The sequence below is a fragment of the Monodelphis domestica genome, chromosome 7 (assembly GCF_027887165.1).
Source record: "Monodelphis domestica isolate mMonDom1 chromosome 7, mMonDom1.pri, whole genome shotgun sequence".
Classification (NCBI taxonomy): domain Eukaryota; kingdom Metazoa; phylum Chordata; class Mammalia; order Didelphimorphia; family Didelphidae; genus Monodelphis; species Monodelphis domestica.
In genome coordinates this window covers 58,248,009-58,265,168 of record NC_077233.1, presented here as the reverse complement: position 1 = coordinate 58,265,168, position 17,160 = coordinate 58,248,009, and the positions used below count along the sequence as shown (strand labels likewise).

General features: G+C 41.5%; 1 protein-coding gene across 1 annotated transcript in view; it reads right to left on the bottom strand.

Moving 5' to 3' along the window:
* GRIP2 (glutamate receptor interacting protein 2) overlaps positions 1–15,959 on the bottom strand; it is a gene marked incomplete at its 5' end in the record, with an annotated part of 140,320 nt that extends 124,361 nt beyond the window's left edge. Inside the window, 2 exon segments of the mRNA XM_056806266.1 lie at positions 561–696; positions 15,893–15,959. Of these exon segments, the coding sequence (XP_056662244.1) occupies positions 561–696; positions 15,893–15,959 (203 nt within the window).
* Positions 15,960–17,160: the final 1,201 nt, after the last annotated feature.

Genomic DNA, 17,160 nt, shown 5'->3' with positions numbered 1-17,160 from the left:
CCATAAATACAAGTCATTCTTTTTACTATCCCTCTTGCCCAGGAAAAGTAGCAAGGTGTGGTAAAGGAACTGAAGTTGAGAACCTTGTGTTCTAATCTGGGAACTGTCATTAACTCTTGGTATTTGAGGCAAAGCACTACCCTTCTTTGAGTCCTGGTTTTCACATCAGGGAAAGAATGGAGTACAGAGAGTGGATAGAGCCCTAGATGATATATAAGGCCCCTTTCAGCTCTTCCATTATAAGATCCTTTCCAGCTCTAACATTCCATATTCCTTCCCACTTCTAACATTCTATGTTCTCAGGCCTAATCCTTGGCTCACCTTCCCCCCAACTCTCACATTCTATGTTCTAAGGCCCATACCAAACCTGGAATTTTATACTTGACGATTTCTCCTAGTGTTGACATTCTATGCTCTCAGGTCCCTTCTAGTTCTGATATTCTATTATTTCATTAAAGACATTTTGTTAGAGACTCAGTCCATCCTCTCCCTGTCTTTTCCTTCCTTCCTTTCCCTCACCCTTTCTCCAATGGTAACTAACAATAGATAAACCATCTTACCTGGCTGCTAGTCCACCAGCTCTCAAGTTGGAGACTCTAGGCTTTCCATCTTTGTCGGTGCCACCGGAGATGGTTAGCCCTAAAGTGCTACCCTCCTTCTTGATTAGTTCCACAATGGTGACCCCTCGGAACTCCTCTGGAAATAAAGAAGCATTTGGGTGATGTGAATGGAATAAGCCCTTTGATCAAAAAAAGTTCACCAGCAGACAGGGACAGTCTCCTAAACTGGATAATGCCAAAGAGTGATAGACCAATGGGGACAAACCATGGCCTTGTTCAAAATTAGCAGAATGGAAAATTGGCAAGGGAGTAGAGGAGGGACAGGGAATTCAATTCACCAAACATGCATGAAATGCCTACTCTGTAAGACACCTCAAGGAACTTAGATTCTTCTGAACAACAGGGAAGTAAATCTATGGCATTTAGGTAAAAGGTGGGATTCCTACTCACTTCATCCAGCTTTCCTTCAAGCACCCAAACCCTCTAGGAAAAATTAAGAGAAATCACTGCTAGTCTTGGCTGAGTACTTACCAGTAGCTATCAACATTGCCCATATACCAGCAACAACAGAAGGTCCAATACAGACAGACTCAAATACCCTCATACCTCTGACCAAATGAGAAATGAGAATGGGGTGGCAATGGATCTGGTAAATGCCAAGGGCCTTGGGGGACTTGAAGGATCCCACTCCTTTATACATTTTCCTTCAGATCCTGACAAAAGCCACTCTTGTCTCATGGGTACATTTATTTCCTGCCCCTAAACTGAGCCTGGGACAAGAATCATTCTGAAATGAGAATTCAGATATTTGTGACATGATTGTAATAACATGATAATGATAATGGCCTGAATTTGCATATTTCTTCAATATTTTCAAAAGGCTTTCTAGTACATTAGAAAGCCTCCTGCCTGGATACTGTAAAAGCCTCCTGGCTGATCCTCTTGTTCCTCCAGCCTCTCTATTCTCTAGTCTCTTCTCTACTACCTATTGCCAAAATAATTCAATTCGGTCAACATTTATTAAGTTGCCTGACATTCAAAGCCTTCTACAAGTTGAACCCATCTTATCTTTCCAGTCTCATAGCCTTTAATTTTCCAACATTTGCTCTTTGAGCCAGGGTGGTCTTCATCATTTCTGTTGCACTCATTGACTACTCCTGCTTGAATCTTTGTTCATAAGACTAGTGAAAAGAGTCCTGGATTGACGACAGCTAAAAGACACAGTGTCAGAACCCAGCTCCTCTCACTATTTTTGTGACTGGTCAAATTGCTTGTCTTCTTGGGGGTCTTGGTTTCCTCCTTTATAAAAAAGGGAAAGGGTGTGCTCGGTGACCTCCAACATCTTTTCATTTTTAGGTCCTATGATCTTCCTTCTACCCAATGGAATACTTTTCTACCTCATCAAAATTCTATTATTTAATGCACAGTTTTAGTCCAAAGTCTTCCATGAAGATTTCTTTCCCTACAGTAACTCCCATTGATCTTTTTTATTAAAGAATTTCTCCTTCAGCACCCCAAATGTACACCCCACATCCTAAGATTTGATTATATAAAACCTGTAACCATTTCCTGGTTGTAGTTTGAGCGTTGATCCTATATTCCCAAACAGACACACAATGTCTTGTATCTACTTCAGTAGAGAAAACAGTAGGTAATCAATAAATGCATCTAGAATTATTCCCTTGCAATGTCAGAACAATGGATTTTTGAGTCTGAGGATTTGGGTTTGAATTCTGACTCTACCTTTTACTACTTGTGACCTTGGCCAGGAATCTTAACCCATATGGGCTTCAGTTCCCCCATCTACAAAACGAGGGGATTGGAATAGATAAATTCTAAAGCTTCTTACAACTATGAAAACCATGACATTTTCATTTTAATTCATAGGATTTAATTTCAAAGGACTTCAGAGATCAGCTATCCAGAGGTTCTTAAGCTGGGATCCAAAAACTTGCAATAGATAGATAAACTCCATCTCAACATAACTGGTTTCCTTTGTAAGTTGATGTATTTTATTTATGCATTTTAAATTATTTTTTAAAATCCTTACCTGAAGAGTAAGAGCTAGGCAATGGGGATTAAGTGACTGACTCAGAGTCACATAGCCGGGAAGTGTCTTGGGCTAGATTTAAACCTAGGACCTCCAGTCTCTAGACCTGGCACTCTATCCACTGAGCCACCTAGCTGGCTCCTCTGCATTTATTATGACAAAGAGCTTTAGATTTCAGCAGACTTCCAAAGGAGTTCATGATCCCCCTCCAAGGGCTAAGAACCCCTAAACTAGTTTAACTCCTTAATTTAACAATGGACAAACTGAGGCCTAGAGATATCAAATGACTTGCCTAAAGTCATATAGCTTGTTAGTAGCAAACTCAAAATCCAAATCAAATCTCCTAACTCAAAACCCTAAACTTTTCTACCACATGCAGTTACTTACCAAAGTAGAGAAAGGAATCAACTCAGAGAAGATGATTCCCAAATCTGTACATCTTGCCTAAATCTCTCTGCTGAACTCAGAAATTGTAAAAGCAGGAACACTGCAGACATTGCTTTTGGGCATCTCAAACTCACCTTGTCTAAACAGAACTCAATATAGAGGTCCTAAACTTTTCTATTTCTGTTGAGTGCACTGACACCCTTCTAATTACCCACATTTACAGTGTTGGAATCATCAGCTCAAATTTTATAACCAAGCAGTTGCCAAGTATTGTCTTTTCTTTTACAAAAAGTTTTAAAATTTGTTTTAATCTCCTTCTCACTCTTCCAACCCAATCCCCCTCACTCATTTGAGAACACAAGAAAAAAAACCTCATTATATACATAAATAGAAATTTTTTTTTAATTTTCCCATTGGTTTTGACTCCCCCCCCCCAAAAAAAAAAAACAACTACTTGTCTCATTCTGGACTCTGAGTCTTTCATTTCCCTATTAGAATATGGGGAGAATATTTCATTAGTCTCTCTCATTTCATGGATGGTCATAACACTAATAATTGAACAGTATAGAAGTATTTCATCACATATATTTACCATAACTTGTTCATTTGTTCCCTAATTTATGGGCAATCCTTTAAATTTCTATCCTGAAGAGTTTGCTTTGCTTATCATTAAACCCTTGCTCAATCCCTTTAATTCCTCTCCCTATTTCTTCCATTTCCCTTCTAATTACCTGTTGGATGAAATGTATTTCTGTGCCCAAATCTTCCTTCTTTTGACCAGTTTAGAAAAAGTGTAGTTTTAATGTCTGTAGTTCCCCCTACCTCTCCTTTGTTTGCTTAGATATCTATTCTATACCCTGATCACATGAGATAATTTTCCCTAACCATCCTTCCTCCTGATCCCCTTGTATTCCCCTTCCTTTCTCTTTCCTCTATTTTCTTAAAGTTGAGACATAAGAGGACCACTCTTAGGCCTGACCTAATAGGACTCTCTCTCTATGAACTCTGATGTTGATAGGGATCAGAGGTGACACATGTATCATCTCTTCATCTTTGGGTATAAACAATTCAACTTTGTTTAGTCCTGTTATCATTGTTCATTCAAGTTTACCTTTTTAAGTTTTTCTTTATACCTGTATTTGGATTTCAAAACTTCTCTGCCATTCAGGTCTTTTTTTAAAAATCAGGAATGTTTATAAATCCTTTCTTCCATTAAAAACAATCTATTTTTTTCTCGATAGCATTATATTTGGATTTTCTGGATAAGTTATCATTGGCTGTAAGCCCATATCTTTTGCCATCTAGAGTATTATATTTCAAGCTTTCTGTTCCTTTATACTGGAGGCTACTAAATTGTGTGTGATCTTGATTGTGGATCCTTGGTACTTGAAGTAGTTTTTTTACTTTGACCTACAACCTCTGGATTTTGACAATAATGTTCTTGGGTGTTTTCATTTGGGGGTTTCTTACAGAAGGTGATTGGTGGATTCTTTCTATGTCTGCTTTGTCTTCTGATATTAAGATATTTGGGCAATTTTAAGATTTCTTGAAATATAATGTATAGGCTCTATTTTAGGGTCATGGTACTCATATAGTCCACATTTTATTACATCTTTTCTTCTCGATTTGTTTTTAGGGATTTAAATCTGGTGCATTTTCTAGATTACTTTGGAGGAATTTGTGGATGGGAGCTGACTACACTGTTTCCTTTCACTGTACCATTTTGGTTCCCAATATTGTGTCCACAATGGATCTCATACCTGTCCCCTTCTCTCCACTCATCAAGCCTCTTCTCTGGCTTAGGCCCTTGTTGCCTCTCATCTGAGCTATCACAGTGGCTTTTTAACTAGCTTCCCTGCTTCCAGTCTATCTTCTCCACGACTGCCATTTTGTTTTTCATCAGACACAAATCTGACCATGCTACCCTCTCATTAAAACATCTTTAGGATCTCCCTATAAATCTCTATGATAAAATACAATATACTCAGCCTGACAGTTAGAGCTCTCCACAATCTGGCTTCTCCCCATATCTTTTCAGTCTTATTTCATATTACTCCCCTTCACTCCCTTGCTATTCTCTACACATCTTTATGCTTCAAACACCTTGCTTTTCTTCAAGTTCCCACTACTTAGCACAGGACCTATCATATACTAAGTCCTGAATACTATTTGCTGACCAATTCCCTGACACTGATTTTCTACAGGTGGTCCTCCATGTCTGAAATGCAGCCCTTTCTCACCTCCATTTCTTTTTTTTCCCCCCTATGGTCAAAATTTATTATAGCCAAAACTAAAGTATTATTTAATTTATTTTAAAAATTAAAATCTATTCAAAATAATTGAGCCATTGGTTGGAGTTTAGAAATGTTTAAATGGATATATCTGTAGAAACATTTTACTCATATAAAGAAATAAATAGTACCATATAAAATATCAGAATACACTGTAACAAGTTAGCTATGTTCTGTATATTCCAAGTTGTTTGTGGGGGAGTGGAATAGTCAAGATTTTATCTGTAACTAATTTTTAAGAAGCTTGGGAAAAATTGCTCAATGGTTCCTACTTTGGAAATCAAAATTATTTTAAGATTCAATTGAAGTAAACGTTTCACATCACACTATTCAGATGTTTTACTAAAACCAAAATTAGTACAATAAAAATTATTTTAAAACAATATAGAGTTTTATATACTATTTTTATTTACATTTAAAAATTTAAAACAGTTTTCTGGGAACAAACTCTGTGAGGTAATAATGGTTCTTTTTTTTAAAATTAGAGTTGAACCTATTTAAAAACCTCCAGAAAGTCTCAATTCGTTTTTTAAAGGGTAAGCCACAAGCTCATTTTAGTTGAAAGCAAACTGAATATTAGTTATTTTGCAACATCAAATCTCACCTCCATTTCTAAAGACCTCCTGGTTTCCTTCAAAACCCCATTCACACGTCACTTCCTAATACGGCCTTGTTAGATTTCCCTCAGTTATTATCCCTCAGTCCCTTTGGAAATTACTTTATATTCATGTCCTAAGTCCACCGATTCAGAACCACGAGGGCCCTTCATCCAAGCCCATCATTTTATATATTAGAAAATGGAACCCAGAGAGGCTGAACTGGCCATGAGCCCGCAGGCTGTAAACCAGCTGAGCTGATTTTTGAACTTGCACAAAATCTCTATTTCTTCAGTAATGTAGATGTTGAATCCTTGTGCCATACTCTTGTCCCTGGTAGAAGGCAAGTTCCCGGAAGGCAGGGACTAGGCTTGTTGGTTTGAATTTCTGTTTCTCTAGCACAGTGCTTTATAGGGAGTAGGTGCTAAATAAATGTTTGTTGCCTTGAAATTGAATTAAGGCAGGCCCCAGTGAAATAAAGTGTGCAGATGCAAGCAGGCAGTTTGAAGTCCATCCAGCCATACTGAGGTCTCTGGCAGCCAAGACCATTAGTCTAATTTGCCTTGAGTAGTAAATTCACTTGCAAAGAAAACGAGCTGTCACCTTATGCTAAAGGCAGAATTACCTGGTGTCAGAGCCAAAGGATGGAAGGCATTGATTTTGGCCCTCAGCAGAACATTTCCCAGAGAGGAAGGGGTCACCTGCCAGAGAGCTAAATCTCTCCTGTCTCCAAGCAAACGGTCAGCATTTTGTACCGCTGGTGGGAAGGGAGGGGCGGGCACACTGGGTTCCAAGAATTGTCTATCATGGCACTTTTCAGAGTTCTCAGCTGAGCCCTAGCCTTCTTTGAGACTGCAGAAAGATTTTGGCCTCTGCCTTTCAAGATAAAAACTGGAGATGCAGACACCCATTTGCGTGCGTGTGTGTGTGTGTGTGTGTGTGTGTGTGTGTGTGTGTGTGTGTGTAAGTGCAATGCACGTAATTATATTCTCCCTATTCCTACTGCACACCCCAATCAGGATTGGAGGAATTTAATCTGGGCCACAAGCATCGGTGACCATAGTGATTTCACATGTACTAACTCTTGGCCACACGTGTTCTTTATCTTTGTATGTATATGCCCTGACCATATATAATTCCTACAGGTGTGTTTCTCCTTGGGTGTCCCTATGTGTTCCCATTCTTCTTTCAGATACTATGTGTATATGTGGAAGGGTAAGACCAAAGTTAATGGGATATATATATTTTTTCTTTTTTGTGATTTTTCTTACTATGCCATTATATGAAATACTTTTGTTTGGAACTAATTGTGTTCTTTGGCTAATGATTAAAATAAACATATTGGTGGGGGCTCATGAAGTGTGGTATTAGATGATATGGACCACCCAGTGGACCTTGAACATGAGAGTAGATGTCCACTGAGATGCACATCCTGCAAGACTAAGTTCCAATCCTTGATTCAAAGAACTCAACCCTTAAACCTTAAATCTTTCTTCTACTATTTACTAGCATATGATCTTGGAAAAGTCACTTAAACTTCTCTCTCTCCCCCTCTAAAATGAGAGGAGTTGGTGTTGAGGGTCTCTAGATGGTACAGGGGCCAGAGTGCTGGGCATAGGGTCACAGAAAGACTTTTCTTCCTAAGTTCAAATCTGGCTTCAGACACTTACTAGCTGGGTGATGCTGGGCAAATCACTTAACCCTATATGCCTCAGTTTCCTCCTTTGTAAAATGAGCTAGAGAAGGACATGCAAACCATTCCAGTATGTTTGCTAAGAAAACTCCCAAAATGGGATCACAAAGAACTGGACATGACTAAAATGACTCAACAACAACAAAGGTGCCTTCTAGCTCTAAACCCCATGATTCTCTGGGTTATCTATAGTCTGTCTCACTTTCTGTACTGGTGAACTCAGATTGTCTGTCTCCTCCTGCCTTATTCCAGCACCCATTCCCTTTTTTTCCATCCCTTTATTGCCAGTCACTTTAGACCAATAAGAGTTTTTCTTCTAGACATTAATAAGGGGTCTCCACCAAAGTCCAGCTTCAGTGATTCACCATAGCTTGAAGTTGCCCCTGGGTTCTTGAAGAGATACACACACAAACAGAAGACCCGCTAGTGCTCTTATGTGGTAATATACAGACTTGTACAAAATTAAACATGAACAGCCATGGACAGGCAGATACAGAAACATACAGACATACAGAGGCACACACGTGCTGGCTTTCACTCTGGCTGCCTTTTGGGTCTCTGCCCTTGTAAGATTGAGAACTTGTTGGATGTGACCAAAGCCATGGAAGAGAGCTCACTTTCCTCTCCCTTCTTGGCCCTCCCATGATGCACAGCAGGTCCCTGTTTGCCCATTGACATCTCATCTAGGAAGTTCACAGTCCTCATCCAAGGGTTCTGGTGCACTGCCAAGTTCAGGAACTGTATCAATACAAGTGTAAATGCAAAAATACAAAAGTCTAAAATAGAAAAATCTAGGCAGTCCTCATGCCAGGGACTTGACTGTGCTCCTGGCTGGGAAAAATGAAGGATGGTGGCAGTGCCAGTCACCCAAATCATTGGCTATTTGGATCCTCCATCCAGTTCCTCATCTCCACTGTCCCAAGTAGGTTAGCATTCCCTCGGTGGGACTTCCCTTTAGCCTCAACGAACATTTACAAAGAGGACTCCTCTGGCCTGGGGAGGAGGGGGAGCTATCTTAAGGCTCCTTGAAGCTCTGAAAAAGGAAAGATTGGGATTAGTACCCCAGGGTAGTGGATTCAAGTTGGCGTCTGAACCCAGTACTTTGCTTCCTTATTTATTTAGGCAATTATTCTGAGGCTAAGTACTCCATGGAGGATGTTCAACTGAGAGAGGTTCATACTATAGACACTCAGATAATTCAAAATGCTCTGTGTTCAAATGACCATCTCACTGGCTTTCAAACCCATTATCCTTTTGCTTCCTATTATAACCCAACCTATGAGTAGTTTCTTAACACTTCTTATGGGCAAGCCTTCAGTGAGGATGTTGGGGGCAGAGAGGAGCGATGCTATAGACTTGTCCTCAAAGAGCACATGTGGCCCAGTAATGGAGTCACAAATGGCCCACAACAGTGATGGAGGCACAAAAGAAGTAAGTATTGGTGGCAGCTAGCCAGCTTAGTAATAGAGAGTTAGGTCTGAAAACGGGAAATCCTGGGTGCAAATCTGTCCTCAGACACTTCCTAGCTGTGTGATCCTGGACAAGCCACTTAACCTCCATTGCCTGGCCCTTATCGCTATTCTGCCTTGGAACCAATAATTAGTATTGATTCTAAGATAAGGTAAAGGTTTTTTTGTTTTTTAAAAGAATGACCAACTTAAGGGGACATGTCACAAGGCTAATCAAGAGCTCACTACCCAATGAGTTCCCAATGGATAGTAGGAAACAATAGGTAATAGAAGAAGGTGAGTGAGGGGAAATCTTAGAATGGGCTGAGGTAGTTGGGTAAGCTAGATTTGGACGGGTAGCATGTATTCCCACAGCCACCCTCACCCTCCTAAATATTCACACATTGTACTAGCCTGACTAACGTCGGGTTACTAGAGTATGAATCCCAGTCCAGGTATGTACCGAAACAATGGGTGAGTGACTGGGGTGAATGACTTGGCTTCTTCCTTTGTCAGATGGGCTAAAGAATACTTTTAACTATTTACCTTACAGGATTATTGTGAGGGTTAAATGAAATAGTGAATGGAAAGAGTTTTATAAACCTTAAAATATTACTGAAAAGTTTATTACATAGAATATTACATTTTATTATAATAAAAAGATAATGATACTTTAGTGATCTGATATTATTGACAATGAGGAAATAAGTACATTTTCCAGATAACTAAAGGCTACTTAATCATTTGGTATGAAAAGTTTCTGAAAATTTATTACACACATTACCCAGTTGCTATCCTAGTTCAGAATAGTTGAAAGTTGAGAGACTCTAGTTCAGAGTCTCATCAACAATTTTTTTTAAACTCTTACCTTCCATCTTGGAATCAATATTGGTTCCAAGGCAGAAAAATGGTAAGGGTTAGGCAACGAGGGTTAAGTGACTTGCCCAGGGTCACAAATCTGTGAAGTCTATGAGGTCAGATTTGAACCCAGGACCTCCCTTTCCTAGGCCTGACTCTCAATCCACTGAGCTACCCAGTTGCCCCCTCATCACCAATTGTTTTGAAGGAAATAGTGATTCTGCAATAGGCAATGAGGAAGGGCTGCATTTTACTCATGGAAAACAAACTGATCAAAGGTATAGAGTTGTAGCCTAGTTTAGGGTACAAGTAGGCAAATTTGGCTGGAGTAGAGAGAGGGAGAAAGTGGTATACAATAAAAACCTAGAGTGGTAGCCTGGAACTGGATTGTAAAGGGCTTTTAAAAACCAAATCAAAGAGTTATTACTTCATCATTGGGGAAACAGGAAGACACTGAAGTTTCTTGAGAGGGGCATAAAATAGTTAGACTTTAAGATTATTTTGATAGCTACGTAGAATTTTTATTGGAGAGGGGGAGACTGGAAATGAGCCTTTTAATAGGATGATGTGATAGCCCAAATGAGAACTGAACTGGAGTTGGTGATGAAATGAGTAGAAAAACAAGGGATAGAGGATTGAGAACCAGACCTAGAGACAGGAGAGGTCCTAGGTTCAAATCTGGTCTCATACACTTCCCAGCTGTGTGATCCTGGGCAAGTCACTTGACCCCCATTGCCTAGCCCTTACCACTCTTCTGCCTTGGAACCAATACACAGTATTGATTCTAAGACAGGAGGTAAGGTGTTTTGCTTTGTTTTGTTTTGGATATGGATGGGAGGGGGATGAGGGAAAAGGAAGAACCTGAAGAGTACAAGACTGAGGCTATATGTATGACTTATGAGTCAACTAAGGCTGAGAAGAGAGAATTGCAAAGCTACCAAAAATGCAGGGTTTTGTTAGAATTCAGGTCTTCCTTACTGCAAGTCCAATACTCCATCAGCTAGATGACATGGCTGCCCTTTTGGGCATGGGTGCCTGGATGATGCAGATCTCCATTGAAATGGGACAGTGTAAAGGAGGGGAGGGTTTAGTGGGGAACCCAATGAGCTCCATTTGGGGCATCCAGTTGGAGATGTCTGGCAGGTAGGTATTGCACTGCCTCCTCCTTTGCTCTCCTTCTCCCCTAGTAATCTTCAACTACAGTCAGACTGAGAATTCTCCTCACTGGGTTACTCTCATTATCTTGTTCCTCCTTTTAGCTTGGAGTTGCAAAGCATCACAGACAAAAATCATCACATAATGCTGATTTCACCTACACACAAATTCAGGCTATACAATCCCTACTGGTCAACTGCTGTTCTTCAATGACCCTTCCACTCAGCTTTTATTAACTTCCTATCTCCTTCTCTATGACTGTTTCAAGCTCTTTATCCTTTTATTATCTTCTTCCATTCAAGTTTAACTTCCTGATTTTATACACATGCGTGCACACACACACACACACACACACATACACACCAGACATACGACAGGTGACTTTACCTCCTATTTAAAGGGGAAAATTGAGGCCATCACTGACCATCCTTCTGCCAGATTATTCCTTCTCTGAACCCTGTCTGATTCCTTTTCCACTGTAGTATAATGAAAAGGTCACCATTCCTTCCCTAGACACCAGTTATCTCTTGTGTAACATGAAGGAAACAGAACCCATGTCATATATAGTTTTATGATTCATTCTGGTTTGTATTGTTCCCAAGTTACTTGATAACAATCATATTTTCCAGAAGGAGATCCTATGCTCTCCAAAGACATGAATCTTTTCCTTGTATTCCTAACAGGGCCTACAACATGAGTAGATGCTTAATAAAGGCTTGATGTGGTGGGATCAGAGCTCCATAACTCATCCATTTCCATGTTGGATCCCACTCCCCTTTTTCATTAGACACCATAGACTAGGCATGTGGAATATTCTTTTCTAGGCCTTGATCTTAGAATCTCACAAATTGCCATGGGGCCTTTCATCTCTCCTTCTCTGGTCTCCAAGAATCCTTTCCCAAAATGAGCCAGAGAATGGCATTGATGAGGTTGAGTGGTATGAGATCAGCTGTTGTATCTGTGTCTTTCCCTGGTATTTTGTCCACTCTCATTCTCATTCCTTTCAACAAAGCAGTTCCTCATACCCAGAGATGCCTGCCCTTTGGATCTCCCACATCATTTCCTATTGAGGCACTTTTCAGTTGTCTAAGTACAAGTTCAAATATTATCTCTTCACGAAACCCTTCCCTCTCCCCCAAGGTAGAAGTAATCCCTATCTACCTACTTATTTTCCTTCTTCCTTCCTTCCTTCCTTCCTTCCTTCCTTCCTTCCTTCCTTCCTTCCTTCCTTCCTTCCTTCCTTCCTTCCTTTCTTCCTTCCTTCCTTCCTCCTTCTCTCTTTTTCTTCTTTCTTCCTTCATTCCTTTCTCTTTCTTTCTTCTTCATTCTTTCCTTCCTTCTTCCTTCCCTCCTTTATTCCTCCCTTTCTTTCTTCTTCCCTTTCTTTCTTTCTTCCTTCCTTTCTTCCTCCCTTTCTTTCTGTCTTTCTTCATTTCTCTTCTTCCTCTCTTTCTTTTTCTCTTTCTTTCTTCCTCCCTTTCTTTCTTCCTTCCTTCCTTTCTTTCTTCCTCCCTTCCACCTTCAGTCTTAGAATCCATACTAGTTATTGGTTTCTAAGTTAGAAGAGCAGTAAGGGCTATGCAATAGAGCAGGGGTCCCCAAACTTTTTACACAGGGGGCCAGTTCACTGTTCCTCGGACCATTGGAGGGCCAGACTATTAAAAAAACAAACAAACTATGAACAAATCTGTATACTGCTGTCTGGGATAGCAGAGGCTGCAGCACTGGCTGTGATGGGCCTGACACACCTTGTACACCACTATACCAGGCAGCAGTATACACAGTGCAGAATCCCCTCCCCCAGATCACCGCTCACCATGCTGAGGTCTTCCATTGTGCAGCCACATAATCCTTTGTGCGGAGCCTTGTTCTCCTTCAGTTACTCTCAGAACAAGGTGCCACGCAAATGATTATGTCACTGGAAGTAGTACTGTACGTAACGCCCGTGCTTTGCAGAGCTACCACATACAGTGCGCCTCTCACTGACCACCAATGAAAGAGGTACCCCTTCTGGGAGTGTGGTGGGGGCCAGATACATGGCCTCAGGGGGCTGCATATGGCCCCTGGGCTGTAGTTTGGGAACCCCTGAGAGGGTAAGTGACTTGCCCAGGGTCCCACAGCTACGAAGTATGTAAGACCAGATTTGGACCCAGGATCTCCTGTCTTTAAGCCTGGCTCTCCACTGAGGCACCTAGCTGCCTCCTGATGCTTCCTTTCTTAAGCTACCCTTTTTGACTTTTTTGTTCTGATTCTGTGATTTTGTCTCTCAGGAAATTTTCTCTTTCAATGTAGATATAGGCAACTCTTATGAAATGTAAAGTCTTAGGAAGCTGTTGGGAGCTTTGAGTCTAGCCAGAGTGACACAACTAGTATATGTCAATGGCAAGACTCAAACCTGACTCGGGGCCCAGTTTTCCATCCATCACATTCTGCTGCCTCTCATACGCTTAATTATATACTACAGATGTGCATTCGAGTTATCCGTGTACAGAAGCGTAGCTGTGTGGTCTAGAGTGCTGGGCTTGGAGTGAGGAAGACCTGAATTCTTATCAATGCCTCACACATTTAGCAGCTTTGCGATCCTCAGAAAGCCATTTCATTCTCAGCCTTAGTTGACTTATCTGTAAAATGGAGATAATAATAGCAATTCACAGGGTTGAACCAAAAGAGATAATTTTAGCTTCTCAAACCTTAAATCTCTCTCTTTGTGAGTCATTACTGTGATTATGTGTCATTCCCCTTTTAGGGCAGTGAGGGGACACAGGGAATAGAGTGCTGGGCCTGGAGACAGGTAGAGCTGAGTTCAAATCCAGCCTCCAGCACTTCTGGGGTGCCCCCAGGCCAATGACTTGACCTCTGTTTGTGCCCAGATAAAGTGGGGATAATAATAGCATCTATTTTCCAGGGTTGTTACGAGGATCCCATGAAGACTATTTGTAAACTGCTCGGCATATAGTAGGCATTTACTAAATGCTTTTCTTCCTTCCTTTTAGACTGCAAGCTTCCAAAGGGCAGTGATTGTGCCATTTTTTGTTTATCTTTGCATCCTTGGCATCTCATACATGAGCATTTATGTAGAGTAGCCTTTTAATAGAAAATTGTCTAATTGAATGAGGGCACCGTCCGGGTCCTCTATATTAAGGGAAATCAGCCAAGGACAAATGAAGAGTCTCAGGTTCACCCCTTATGTCAGGCCCCATTTCATGTGCCAGCCAGACTCATCTAAGACTCTTCTGGGTGCCTCTGATTCCATCTCCTAGGCCAGACCGTTCATGTCCTCACTCTATTGTCAAGGAGTCAGAGTTTAGTGGTGAGGTTGCTGGACTTGGAAGCAGGGGGTCTGGCTTCCTACTCAGGCTCTGTTCCTTGCTCCCAAAGGCACAAACCCTTGAACTGTCCAGGCTCCAATCTCTAAAATGAAGAGGCTGGCATATGACCTGGAAGGTCTCTCCGTTGCCCCTCCATCATCTTTCCTATGATACTACCAAGAGCAGGAGAACACGGAGAGAAACTGAGTTACGAATGGCTTCCAGTTCAAACATCCTTTTTCTAAAGCTTTGAATTCTTATCTAGTTTTGACCCATCTCTCATCTTAGCCCTTTGTGTGCTCCCTAAGACTGGCTATTTGGGGTCCTCTGAGCTCTGGTGACGAGGTCCTATGATCTTTCACATAGACCCAAGCCTCTGAGAAAAGAAAAGGCTTAGAAAATGCTGTCAAGTAAATACGTATTGCTGACCTAGTAACACCGAATCGGCATTGCCCAAAGCTGTGGTGTTCTCCGTGCCCCAAACCCTCAGGCATCTTGGCATCAGCCCAGCACCCAAGGCTTCCTCAGGGGCACCACAGTTCATCCATTTAGGCAGGTAATAAACGTCATGAAGCGCCCATGTAGCAGTTCTGGGGATATGAGGAAAGGAAAAGCAACCCCTACCTTCAAGGAACCCATAGTCTAATGGGGGATCGACGTGCAAATAATTATGTATAAACAAACCACATACAGAATAAATAGGAAATAATTGTCTGAGGGAAAACACTAGGATTAAGAGGGATTGGAAAGGCTTTTTTTTTTTCTTTTAAAACCCTTACCTTATGCCTTAGAATCAATTCTGTGTATTGGTTCTAAGGCAGAAGAGCACTGAGAAGGGCTGGCAATGGGGGGTGAAGTGACTTGCTGGTGTCTGAGACCAGAGTTGAAGTCCAGAACCTCCCTCCCATCTCTAGGTCTGGCTCTCAATCCACCGAGCCACCCAGCTGCCCCCTAAAGCTTCTTGTAGAAGGTGGAATCGTAGGAGAGACTTGAAGGGAGCCAAGAAGTAAGATAAGAAGTGGAGAACGTTCAGGCTTGGGGGACAGTCAGAACCCAGAGACACACAGGGAAAAGTGAACTAGCGAACCAAAAACCCCACGTCAAAGCCACACTGCTCTAGCAAAGGGCAGTCCTACGTGTCTCGCACTATCGCGCTATCCTTCTTGGGTAATTGGTTCTCCAACCGGAATGCTGTGAGCCAAACTCTAGCTGCCACTAGCTCGGGCATTGGGATTCCTGCTTTTAGCTCCTGCCCCCAAGCAGCCTCAGAATGGGGGGAAAGGCTGAAGCAGCCCTCAAGGAGATTCAACTGCTGAGGCTGCCTGCCTACCCATCCCCACAGTTGAGCTGCCCTGGCATCCTCCAGGTGGGAATCCCAGCCTGACTTTTTACCCACAGTTCTGCCTTGACCATCACAAGGGTCTAATCACTGGGACTCCATCCTACTCACTACTCTCATTTCTGTGATATTTCTTGGGCCAACAAATTGTACAAAGGCTCCCTGACAAAAAGGAATGGAGGTAAACAGGACAAAGGGACTCATTACCTGGAATACTTTGCCTTCGGCAGACCAGGGCTGTGTCTGCGCCACCTGAATCTTTACTTCCCTTTGAATAGGGCCATCATCTACAAAAGAGAAGAGGGAAAATGGGTTGAATACAACTTTCATTTCTAGCTGGGCTCCCCTGCCTTGAAGAAGTCACCTCCTCCCATCTCCAGGTGACGTCAGAATGCATTATTTCATGCCACACTTTCGCTTTGGTCCTTGGAGGAGATGGGGGGATTAGAACGGATTTATTTCCTTTGCAGTTAATTCTCCTAGTGAGAGCCAAGTCTGTCATCCCTTAAATCAGGTGAAACAGCTGAAATGGGGGAAAGGCATAAGACCATCCCTGGAGTGAGAAATGCCCAAAATAGCACCGGATCGAGACATGAATGACCGGCTTTGAATTAGGGTCCTGAAACTAACTTGCTGTGTTTTGGGGGGATTTGGAAATAAATGGTCACAAAGCTCTCGTCAGGGTTAATTTTCCCCTCTTTGGACCTCAGTTTTCTATTCTGCAGAATGATGGGGCTGGTTTAAAGGATCTCAAAGGTCCCATTCAACTCTGAGATTCTGTGATTCTGTGTGAGTTTTAAGCCCATCGTTATGGTGAGGGACTTAAGGATAAGGAAGAGGCCAGGGCCATATTCAAGAACAATTCATACATAGACCCAGTTGGTAGCCACCCACATAGTGACTTGAGAAGCATAAAGAGTCTCCTTGTCCAAAGATCCCTTCCTTCCTGTCTCCCATGATGCCAAAAATTTCACTACTAGTGGATGATTCATTCTTTTGAATTTTTAAGAAATTCACCTTCAAGAGTGGCTGGGTGGCTCAGTGGATTGAGAGCCAGACCTAGAGAGATGGGAGGTTCTGTGTTCAAATCTTGTCTCATATACTTCCTACCTGCATGACCTTGGGCTAGTCATTTTACCACCATTGCCTAGTCCATATCACTCTTGATGTGCACATTGGCTACGGCAGGGGAGTGGGAGGAGGGGAGGGAAAGAACATAAATCATGTAACCATGGAAAAATTCTCTTAATTAATCAATTAAATTTTTTTTAAAAAGAACTGATATTCAGGTTTTAAATCTAAGACAGAAAGTAGGGTTTTTAATTTTTTTAAAAGGTTCTTCTGCCTAAAACCAATACACAGTACAGATTCTAAGACGAAAAGTAAGGGTTTAAAAAATTACACTCAAAAAAATGTTTATTGGAAGGGACTGTGACAGTTATTGAGAATGCAAAAAACTTGAACAAAGGATTTAT